We start from the raw sequence: 11327 nt of genomic DNA, 5'->3' as shown, positions 1-11327 counted from the left end.
GATCCATCCGCAATCGTGTTATTGTGGTGTGGGAAGAGTCCACTTCACTTTCCCCCAATACAGACCATTAACCATTTCGTGAGCATTTACTGCAAGGCATTCTATCTTCCCCTCAGCTTTTCAAACCCTCTTCTGTCTTCGCTCAGGGGTCCACCTACAAGGGTGTGTTACACAACTTGTTACTTCTTTACTGAAGAGTTCGATACTTTGCTAATAAAGTCATGTTTTTTCTTATTTACCTCCTGTACACTCCTAAGAGCTCTGCGTTCGTTAACTTATTCATTACCTGGGAAAGGTGCCCCGCAGGCTTGTTTGGTCTATGAATACTTGGGTAGTAAATCCCTAGGCTACTAACGACCTAGTCACAAGCGCATCCCTTAGAAGCTCCGCCCCGCGGCCGCCAACGCCCGCCTTTTTCCTGGGGACGCAACACGCAGGCGCGTCCGGACCCGGGCCCACGGGCCGCACAATGAGTTGCGCCTGCGCCAGCAAACGCCCCGCCCCTCCTCCTCCGGTCCTCTATAAAGCCTCGAGCTTCTCCTCGCGAGAGGCTTCGTTCTCATGCTCGCTGCAGGGGTCGGAGGTCAGAGCGAGCGTCTCGCGGGCCGTAGGAGGAAGATGGCGGTGGAGTCGCGCGTTACCCAGGAGGAAATTAAGAAAGAGCCGGAGAAGCCGATCGATCGGGAGAAAGTATGGGGTCCGGAAAGAGGTGGAGGTGGGCCTGGCGGGGGGAGAGCGCGGCCTGTGCGCGAAGCCGGCGGTATTCCTGCTCCCCGGGCGGCTCGGAGGCCGCGACGCCTCGGGAGGGGAAGGGAGCTCTGGACTCGCAGCCGCTTTCTTTAACTTCTGCCCTTCCTCCTTTGGCTCCCAGACGTGCCCGCTGCTGCTGCGTGTTTTCACCACCAATAACGGCCGCCACCACCGAATGGACGAGTTCTCCCGCGGGAACGTCCCGTCCAGCGAACTGCAGATCTACACTTGGTGAGAGTGCGGGTCGGGGGGCGCGGCCCTGGGGTGGTCGGACAGGAAGTAACACCCCGCGCTAGGGAAGAAGTGCCCTCCTTGTTTCCGCCTTTCCTCCTCCACTCGGGGCCTTTGGGCCCAGCTCTCAGAAAGTTAGAGATGTCACCTGTTAGGTGAAAGGGGCCCATCTTGTAACACGTTTGAGGTTCAAACTTTTGAGGTGCGGAGAATGGACGGACCCAAGATTGCCGTCACTTGTTGTGGCTGCTTGGTACGAAAATACTGGATGCAGAAAGTGCGGCGGCCTTCCCCGAGGGGCTCGGAGGCAAATAAATGGTACTGGAATAACACAGTAAAGGGAAGTCCTGGGATGTTTCTCCTCGAGAGCATTTGTGTGTGAAAGTGATCCTGAGGTGCCACGCATTAAAAACACAAAAAACAGGCTGGTTTTTGATCTGGGGCTTAGTGGAAAAGGTTGTGACGTATGTTCGGAGAAGACATACGTGCCCCTGAATGTTTCTCTCACGGGCACCTTCATGCCCTCCGTCTGCCCGGGGCCCTTGCTTACTGCAGACTTCTCTTTAGTGCTGCGAGTAGTTTTAGTTGCCATCATGATGGCTGTTTAGTAGCAGTAAAAGGTTAATAACTCTTAAAACTATGCCTTTCTTGTGATGTAGATAGCGTTACATTTGCCGCTGTAAGGATTCCCATTCTGCAGCTCACCTGTTAGCAAAGCTTTGTCGTTTCCCCCAAGTTCTACGCCTAGTAAGCGGCGACTCCCCATGCCTCCCTTCGCCCTGGTGTCTCTGTACAGTTGCCTTTTTTCGATGTTTTAACAAGTGGACTCCTACAGTGTGCGTTGTGTTCGGCTTACTTGGCCTGATCTTTTTCAAGGTTAGTGCACGTTGTAGCAGGGACAGAACCGCCATCTCTTTGTATGGCTGAATAATACTTCTCTGTAAGAGACGCCACATTTTGTTTGTCCTCTCACCTGCGGGCAGGCGCTTGAGTTTCCATTTTCTGGTTTTTGTGAATAATGCAGCTATGCACCTGGGTCTGTTTAGTCCCTGCTTTCAGTTCCTTCAGGTGTGTACCTAAAAGTGTACCGAGAGATGGGGTGGCAGGGTGGCAGGGTGGCGGGGCCCGGTAGTTACTGGAGGNGGGGTCTTAGAGTTGTCCTATGTTTCACTCTCTGAGGAACCACCAGACTTTTTCACAGCAGCTGCCCCATTTTATGTTCCCAGAAGGGTATGTAATTTTTAACTGTGAGCCCAGTACAGTGCAATTTGATTCTTTAAAGATTGAGACCTTACTTGTCTTTTTGGAGGTGGTCGTTAAATCACACCCTGTAGTGTGATGGTAGTTCAGCATCATTCTGGGGTACAAGTACCAGGAAGACTGATTAACTTGCAGGGAAGAACTATTACTGGTGGACTGGTGAAAATCTCTATTCGGAGATTAAAGTGTATGCTGCTTCTAACAAATAGCAGTTCCTGTTTGCCAGGTGCCATGCTTAGATTCTGAGGGTATGAAGTGAAGAAGGTATCACAGCTCGTAGGGTAAGCTCGTCCAGTGGAGAAAGCACATGAATAAATACTAAGTACACGTCAGGGTGAGGATGGCAGAGGGAGCTCTTACCAAAGACCTTCTACTCCTGATCCAGAAAAGAAGTTACAAATTCTGCCCGAGGCCGACCTGTCCTTACCTTACGGCCAAGTAAGGAAAGACCGCCTGCGCGGCAGCTCACAGTGATGGCCAGAGACCGGGACTTAGAAAGGCTGAGTGGCTGTGTGGTAGTAGCGCAGAGCCCTGCCCTCTTCCTAGGAGCAGTGCCGAGGGAAGGTGAGGTAACAGGTCCTGTGACGTCTCGATTTGTACAGGTAGACTGAGGCACCAAACAGGCAGCCCTAGGGGAAGTCTCGGAAGGAAGAGTGTGGTCCAGAGGGCCCTACCAGAAGCAGACTGAGTTTTCCAACTGGGGTGACAAGCCAGACACCACGGGAGTGGGGAGCCTCCTTGTGCTCGGATGGTCCTTGATCAGGCTGTTGAAAGGGAGGTACCCAGGTAAGTCGTATCGGGTTCCGTCAGAAAAACCGAGCCCGCAGGGGACCCGTATGAAGAGACTGACTGCATACAATCGGCTGCCATACTTAGGAGGCCTGCCTGCGTCCCTAGGTCCCTGGTCTACAGGGCAAGCTGCCAGGAAGGGCCAGGCCACAACTTGAGCAAGAGCTAAAACTGCCCACGGCTGCCCGAGCTTCTTGTTCAGGGAAGCCTCCACTCTGTTCGCAAGGCCTTTCAGCGGATTGAATCGGGCCTACTCAGGTGGATTGCACGAGGCTTACTCAGATTATCTGAGATCAGCGCCTTAATTGAAAGCCAGCTGGTTATAGACCTTAATCACATACGCAAAATGCCTTATAGTAACATCTACGTCAGCATTTGATTGAATAACGGGCTGTAGCTTTGCCAAGTTGACGCATAAAACTGACCCTCACAGTCACGCAGCAAAGACTTCAGCCCCAGGAGAGCCCTTTCTTCATCCGTGCACGCACGCTTCAGCCCAGTGGTCGGAAAGCCGCACTTGGTACTCCTGACTGTCTAGGGAGACGGTCCTCAGCAGGTTGGAAGCTTGTAGGAGATTTACTGTCAGAACTGGTAACAGATGGAAACCAAATCCCCTGAGTTCATTAGAACAAGGGGACAGTGTGGGAAATAATTTCTAGAAAGGAAGAAAGAACTTTTTCTGGTGCACGTCGCTAGTATGTAAGGTGTGCCAGGGAATAGTTAACATCAGAATATCAAGTGGGGTAAAAAAGGTCACTTCCAAGACATTAAAAAGAAATCAGCTTCGTCTCATACTTCATGGGGACAGAGTTAAAATAGGAACTCTGGAACTCTAACGGAGGTAAGAAAAAAAGCTACAAAATTAGGAGGTGTTAGGAGGGGTAAGAGAGTGCATCTGTGTCTGGAAGTTTGTAATTCCTTCTATTTTCCTTGTTTTTTTTTTCTGTTAAATTCAAAAATGAATTTTATTAAAAATATGTTTAATACTTGAAGAATGAATCACATTTCTGTGTTATAACTTTATTATCCATATCAAGTATAATATGCTTGATAATCTCGAGATTTATATTCCGGTATCGTCGGGTCCGTGCACAAGGAGGTGGCCGCGGTGATGTTGGCGTTGCTGGGTGTCCTGGTTCTTTCTGGTTGGTGGGATTTGGGATGTAATTTCCTGCACGCTTGCACACGGCTTTCTCTCCTCTAAATAACACGAGTGTCAGGTGGAGAAAGGGAGCCACGCACAACTCCGCACCCCATCCTTGCATGGCCGCCTAAGAGTGACCTGGAGCCCCCCTCCCCCCCCGAAAGATAAAGCGCGCTCACAGCCTGCGCGGGGCCATGTCTCTTTGGGAGGACCTCTCCCTGGTCTGGGTGTGACATGTTCCTTGTTCTGCCTCAGTGTGCGCGGTCGTGTGGCACCTGGCCGGCCCCGCTGCAGGGCCTGTCCCCAGGGCTCCTGTAGCTGCGGCACAGGAGGGGTGCGGAGCCTGTCGGTGCCTCGGCTCCAGGGCGACCCTGCTGGCCGTGGGGACCCCCGCTCTCAGGAAGCCAGTCTTGTGCTGTCTTTTCTCTGTGCAAGTAAAGCGTCGTTCCCTCTGTGCTCTGTGTGAGCCGTGTCTGCTGGGCAACCCCAGTACCCACACAGCGTGCAGTAGGTGGGCCCCTGGCCCCCGGGCCTGCTGCTCCTGGAGGAGGGCGTGCGTGTGCCGCTCGCCGTCCTCCATGTGATTGCACTCCTCCCCTGGAGACGGGAACGGCTGTCACTTGTGGGACAAAAGCTGTGTACAGGAACTTAACTGAGGTGGAGAGGAGTTGAAGGCAACATACAGAGTTGAGTAATGAGGTGGAAGTAAAGCGGTGGGGCTGGGGCGGGGGGACACAGTTGGTTTGTGTTGAGGAGGCAGAAACAACAGATGGGAAGAACTGAACGGTGCTTGTAGGGTTAGGACCCAAGCAACTACGTGGCTCTTGGTCGTTTTAATGGTGAGACGGGCACACGTGTGTGTAGGGCCCTTGTTTAATCGTACAGCACCTTATAGGCAGGGTCGTTTCAGTTCCGCATCGTCCGTACGTTCAGATGGTTGCAGGGTAAGAGTGTGTATTGTGAGAGGAGCTGTGCGTAGTCTAGAGAAAATGTCATGTTTTGTTGGCTTTCGGGCTCCCTCTTCTATAAAACTCTTAAGATTCTACCATAGAAAGAAAAAACACCACATTTTTATAAAAATACTCTCCTGTCCTTGAGTCTAGGATGCATTTCAACTTGATGACATGATGAAATGTGGAAAAATATATACATGCTTTAGAAATAAGGAAGTAACAATTGTTTTAAGTATTTGGGTTAATTTGGATTAGTTATTTTTAAAGAGGTAAGTCATTAGGCCAATGAGCTGTTACATAGCAACAAAAGAGCAAGTGTAATCCCTGAAGGCCTCTTTTTGTACAAATAGTCTGACTTTAATTCATCAGAATTGTAATCATTGAAGCTGGTAAGGGGAGTTTATGGGGGCAAATAGTGTTATTAACTGCTTTAAAATTAAGTATGGGGGGCCTGGCTGTTTCCAGGTAGGGCATGTGACTCCTGATCTCGGGCTTCCGAGTTCGAGCCCTGCATTGTGTGTTTTGAGAATACTTAAAAATAAAATCCTAAAAAAGTACAATTAAGACTTTGACAGCCTCAATTCTAACAGGTCACAATTCAGATACACATAATTAACTCCTTGTATGTCAATATCCTTGCTCTATTATTGTTACATTGTTCATTAATCAAATGTAATTTTTTTTTTAATTCAGGATGGATGCAACTTTGAAAGAACTGACTAGTTTAGTAAAAGAAGTCTACCCAGAAGCTAGGAAGAAGGGCACACACTTCAATTTTGCAATTGTTTTTACAGATCCTAAAAGGCCTGGCTATCGGTAGGTAACTTTTAATTTTTAATTCCTGTAATCTTTTTGGTTTTGATGTGTTTTAATTGATAGGGATAACCCCTTTTAATGAACCCCTTTTGTGGGCAGAATATACATTTATATTATCTTAACATCTGGTTTAGCTTAACGTGGTAATTCATTTTTAACTGTGCTGTAAGATAATGGAGCAAACACCGTCCCGCATTTACTTTGCGGTGCACATTTAGCTTCATCGATTTGTGATCCGTTAACAGTCGGTCCCCTTTTCTGCAGAGTAAAGGAGATCGGCAGCACCATGTCTGGGAGGAAGGGGACTGATGACTCCATGACCCTGCAGTCGCAGAAGTTCCAAATAGGAGACTATCTGGACATAGCAATCACCCCTCCAAATCGGGCACCGCCTTCTTCAGGGCGCATGAGACCGTATTAAATTTTATTTACTATTTCTTGAATTATTTTTCATTCAGTTATGTAAAATAAACTTTTTCCTCCCCTCATCATTGCCATTAAGCCTTTAAACTCCAAACAAATTGTAATGCGTCTGTTTAGGAATTAGATTTGGCTGTGTTGGATATTAATAGAAATCGACATGTTTCTGGTCTTTGCATAAAATACGAAGAAAAGTGCTCTTAGCATCCTATGTGCGACTGTATTGTTAAATACATGTGTGCAATCAACCGGAGTGTGCACGTCCATGGAGATGGGAACGGGGTTTAATTAGGACTTGGGGTTTATGCCGAGTAGCGGAGGGCGGTGCGTGTAAGCCCAGGTGGGGCGGAGTGAGGAGGCCGCGGTATCGTGGTCAGCGGAGCTCGAGCTTGTGGCCGGGACTGTTCCGTGCGGTTGGAGCGAGGACGTGGTGGCAGAGGCGCTTGGGAATAGCAGGAGGCGAAGCAAGTCGAAGAAGCCGTGTGTGCTTGAAGGGACTGGCCTGTCCGAACCGAGGTGCCGTGAGTTAGAGCCGCGGGGCTTGTTCTGTTCCAGACGCGGGCGATGCGGGCGTCCGGGACACAGGAAGCACTCTAGAGGAGGTAAGGGTTAGAACTTAGGGTAGGGGTGGGACGGTTTACCTTGAAGACCCGAAAATGGAGGGAGGGGTGAAAGAGGAGTCTTAAGACCTGGGAATGGAGCCCGGGGGGAGGTCAAGTTGAAGGAGTAGGAGGTTTTCACGCNGGCCGCACCCGGGGCTCTGCAGCCCTAGACGAGTTACTTGGATCTTTGTGTCTGTTTGTAAAATAGAGGGGCGCCTGGGGGGGCTTTGTCGGTGAAGTGTCCGACTTCGGCTCAGGTCACCGTCTCACAGTCCGTGGGTTCGAGCCCCGCGTTGGGCCCTGTGCTGACAGCTCAGAGACTGGAGCTTGTTGCGGATTCTGTGTCTCCCTCTCTCTGCTCCTCCCCAGCTCGTGCTCTGTCTCTCTCCTTTCTCAAAAATAAGGGTTAAAAAATAGAGATAATGGCACACAGGCTTGTGCCAGTGACGTGTCTGCAGAGGCCTGCCTGGTGAGAAGCCGTAAATCTACCCGTTCTCCAGGGGGTAGAGTTGAGTCACAGCTGGAGCCGTATCTTCCGCAGCGGCACCCCCGTTCCCATCTTCTTCTCATCTCGAAGTGTGTAGATCATGTGGCCTGCATTGGTGTGTCACAGCAGGAAATTAAAACGTGTATTCCAAAGTGAAAGACGAGGTGCTGGCGGCGGTGGCCCGAGTCCGCGTGCGGGCGATTATCTTGCACACTCAGAAGCAGCCTTTTAAAGGCAGTGGTTCTGTGGAAGCGTGACGGGTCCCCGTGCGAACCCCGTCACCGGGCGGCCGAGACCAGCCGGGAGCCCCTTCTACTGTGAATCTTCTCTCAAATGCTTAGATTTTGTATTCATTCAGACTAGACGGACCTGAGTTCTGGAAGTCACAAAAGTAATTTCCGTGGCTCCCTTCCTGTTTGTGGGGAAGAAACCCATTTACTGTGCAGATGACAAAAGCAGGATCTAAATTCAGGGCCTTCGTAAGAGTTTGTCCTTTGATGGGAACTGCAGTGAGGGCTTTCCTGCAACTCCAGGTTATTCTCCCAGTGGTTTCAAAGTGGTTTATTTGCTTGGTTCCAACGTGGAGTTTTCCCTTTAAAGATTGTGGTCTTCCACCCGGAGTATGGTAGGACTGCCGACGGGTTTTATTATTGCCTGTAACGCTCAGAGTCAGACGACTGGTACCTGGTCCTTATCTACTTCTGGCTTTGCTAAGTATGGCTCTGGGTAAGGAACGGAGCCGTTTCCTCAAATATAAACTAGAAACAGCGGTCACCATGACCGCACCGTGCTCAGTGCCAAGCACCCCGACTGCCTCGCCTGCTCGTAGGGTATTTTGGAGTTACAATTTTCCCTTTGGAGTATGTGTTCTAATTCATGTGTGGCCTGTAATGACTTTGCAGTTTCCTCACAGTGTACGTGAACTTGGTATTTTGAGTTACTTACCGGATGTTCAATAGGGAGTCTCGCCATTACATTAGATTTTACAAAACGTGACTGGGACCGTCGTATCCAGTCGTATCCTGGCTCAGGTGATGTTCGAGACCGTTGCGTGCACGTGTGTGTGAGCACGCGCGTGTGTGTGAAGGGGCGAGAGCTATTAAACTGTTAGCTTAGGTTTAAAATTCGAAAATTTAAACTCTGTTATTCTTAAATAAAGAGCTGAACCCAGCCTGCCTCTCTTATTCAGACACAAATTCCAAACTTGGGTTTTAGGGAAACAGAGAAGGCAACAAACACCCTGAAGCAGCTCATCAGGATCCCGGTCTGAGCGCTGGGCTGTGCCGGCCCCGGGAACTCGATGGCACGTTTCCTCACTGCACCGGCACTGCCTGCCCGTGGGGGCCGTGGTCCCATCTGCGGGGGAGACGAGGCCTGTTCACCGAACGGGGGCGCCCAGCAAAGGTCGAGACGTACGTTTCCAAAAGTAGGGTTCTTCGGGGAGTTCTTTTATTCTCCACTCTGCCGCCCGGCTCCCACCCACGTTACGGGCTCCCGTTCCTGGGGCCGCTTCCCCGCCACCACTGGCTTCTGCCGGGGGGCAGCCGTCTGCAGCGTGTAGACCTGTGTCCGTTTTTATACAGACCAGAACACCTGTCGTAAATGATCTAGAGCCTCCAGCCGGGAGGGTCAGGGCAGCTGAACGGGGCCCGTGTTCTGATGTACATTTTATTGCTCAGATACAGTAGTATCTTGCCAACAGCTGTAGTTTCCTGGCGCCCGCACGGGAGCACAGCCTGAAGTATGTTTACTCCTCCATTTGCTTCCTCCTCTCATCCCTAGGCGGCAAGTACGCCAAAGCCTAAACAGCAATTTTAATACGAAGTACTGAAAAAGTAGTTTTATCAGGCAGCAATCATGAGCCAGGGAATGTCAGGCAGAATTTACTGTAGAAAGGTGTTACTGTTACACAGCAACCTCGAGTGTGTGCTGGGAAGAGCCAGTGAAGCGGTGCTGAGTGTGCCTCGTGGCGGGGAAGTTACAGCGCGGTTTACAAAGGTAGAAGAAGGCACTTGTGACCCCCGTGCTGTTTGCCCTCCGTTGTCAGGACCCCCGTCCAGGCCTGCAGCTCCTAAGGAAAGTGCAGACAGGAGGTGGTGCAATGAAAGCAACTTCAGTTGTGAATGAGGCATTTTTAAGCTCTGCGAACTGGAGAGCACCTACTGGGAACTGTCGGAGTCGGTGCTGTTCCTGGTGACTTTCATCCTCGCGGCGTCCCCGTACTTTGCCAGGGACAGAATACAGGGAACGAGTGCCCCTCAGATAGCAGGTGCCGTGGGCCTGCCGTGGGGCCCGAGAAATCTGACCCAGATGCAGATCCTGAGAAAGTCTGGCAGTCTAGGGGCGCCTGGGTGGCTCAGGCAGTTGAGCGTCTGACTTCGGCTCAGGTCATGATGTCACCGCTCGGTTTGGGAGTTCAAGCTCTGCGTCGGGCTCTGTGCTGACGGCTTGGAGCCTGGCGCCTGCATCAGGTCCTGTGTCTCTCTCTGCCCCTCTCCCACTCACGCGGTCTCTCTCTAAAATAAACATTATAAATAGTAAACAGAGTCTTAACAGTCTTGTCACGGAAGTGGAACCATGGTTAACTGGTGGGTCGGAGGGTGTCGTGACAGACCGTTGCTACTGAAAACGGCATTTGAGCTTGTCCAACTCCTGACTGACAGCAGTTGGGCTGGATTTATAGTCCACGTCCAGCGTCTAGCATGTGCAAAGGCAATGATGTGAGGAAGGAAGCACTGACTTACGTGTTGGCTGGAGCTTATGATCTAAAGGAAATGTCTGATGCTACTGCGGTAATTTAGGTGAGAATCACAGTAGTGGCAGAGGGGAAAGGGGAAGGAACGTGTCCCAGACACGTCCGGCCATCAGTAAGATTCGGAAGCAAGATGTGGGGTGGAGAATGGGACCTGGAAACGGAGAGGCAGTCATTAAAGCCACAGTTTACTCATCTGAAAGTCGGGGTGGTAGTGCTTCTAACTTCCTCAGAGTTGATCTAAGAACCGGCTAACGTATTTAGAACCGTGCGGAGCGGGGTAAGGCGTCCCCACGAATCCTCTCAGTAACTCAGTTGCTGGGTATCTGCAGGACGAACGAAAGCAAACAAGGTCTTCCTGAGCTCCCGGTCCACTAGCAGCGACGAAAACGTACACCCGAGTATCTTACCACACATGCTACAGCTGCTGCTGTGAAGGACGGGCCCAGGGCGCAGAAGTGAGGGAGGAGCTCCCTGGGACTGGGGGAAGTAAGGACGTTCACCCTGAGACCCGAGGAGCGTCACCCAAAACTCCTCTGAAACGAGGCAGCTCCAGCTGGCGTGGCAGGGGAGCTGGTGGCGCATTTCACTGAACAGCCCCAGGCCCCAGCTAGCTGGCTGCAGGCCCAGCCGGGTGACTGGGCCCAGTTGTCCTGCCCCAACCCACACGGCCTCCAGCTGGGGCTCCGGTCCCGTCGTGGCGAGAAGATGGCGGCCGGCAGCGCCGGGTGTGCATCTCTGCACAGCAAGGAGTCCGGCGTGTTGTTTACCCGCAGTTCCCCAGAGACCTAGAGTTGGCCGTCACGGACTTGACTTGGGTCATAAGCCCATCGCCGACTGGTGTGGCCGGGGATCGCAATGTCGCCTCATTGAGGCCGCAGCGGGGGCCAGACTAACACAGGCGTCTCAGATGGGAGGGCCGTATGGACGGCAGTGTGTGCGAGGCCCCGCGGCAGGAAGGGAAGAGAAGGGAAGTTGGCCTGTGCGGCGGGAGCACGGGGGCGAGAGAAGAGGGAGGAGTTCCCGAAGGTCAGGTTATACAGGGCCGTCCAGGCCGCGTTAAAGGCCTGGGATCTCCTTCCGGAAGCGTAGGGAGCCGCTGGAGGGCTTTAAATGAGGCAAG

At 51.6% G+C, this 11327-nt stretch overlaps 1 protein-coding gene across 2 annotated transcripts; it reads left to right on the top strand.

The window, feature by feature from the left end:
* The first annotated feature begins 449 nt into the window (after positions 1 to 449).
* Positions 450 to 6431, top strand: SAP18 (Sin3A associated protein 18). Of its 2 annotated transcripts, none has more exons than XM_077745431.1 (4): positions 450 to 697; positions 872 to 981; positions 5821 to 5943; positions 6208 to 6431. In XM_077745431.1, the coding sequence occupies exons 1-4, from the start codon at positions 470 to 472 to the stop codon at positions 6362 to 6364; spliced, it is 618 nt and encodes a 205-aa protein (XP_077601557.1). In that variant the 5' UTR covers positions 450 to 469; the 3' UTR covers positions 6365 to 6431. The 2 variants fall into 2 exon arrangements, with proteins under 2 accessions (XP_077601557.1, XP_077601558.1); XM_077745432.1 differs by having other exon boundaries at positions 539 to 690.
* Positions 6432 to 11327: the final 4896 nt, after the last annotated feature.

This window comes from Crocuta crocuta, unplaced genomic scaffold (assembly GCF_008692635.1).
Source record: "Crocuta crocuta isolate KB4526 unplaced genomic scaffold, BGI_CrCroc_1.0 scaffold258, whole genome shotgun sequence".
NCBI classification, from domain to species: Eukaryota; Metazoa; Chordata; class Mammalia; order Carnivora; family Hyaenidae; genus Crocuta; species Crocuta crocuta.
This window is presented reverse-complemented; position numbering and strand designations above follow the sequence as displayed.

Coding starts and splice junctions, on each gene's coding strand:
- SAP18 (XM_077745431.1), top strand. CDS start 470: ATGAGTTGCGCCTGCGCCAGCAAACGCCCCGCCCCTCCTCCTCCGGTC. Junction 698..871: donor CGATCGGGAGAAAGTATGGG/GTCCGGAAAGAG, acceptor TTTGGCTCCCAG/ACGTGCCCGCTGCTGCTGCG. Junction 982..5,820: donor GAACTGCAGATCTACACTTG/GTGAGAGTGCGG, acceptor TTTTTAATTCAG/GATGGATGCAACTTTGAAAG.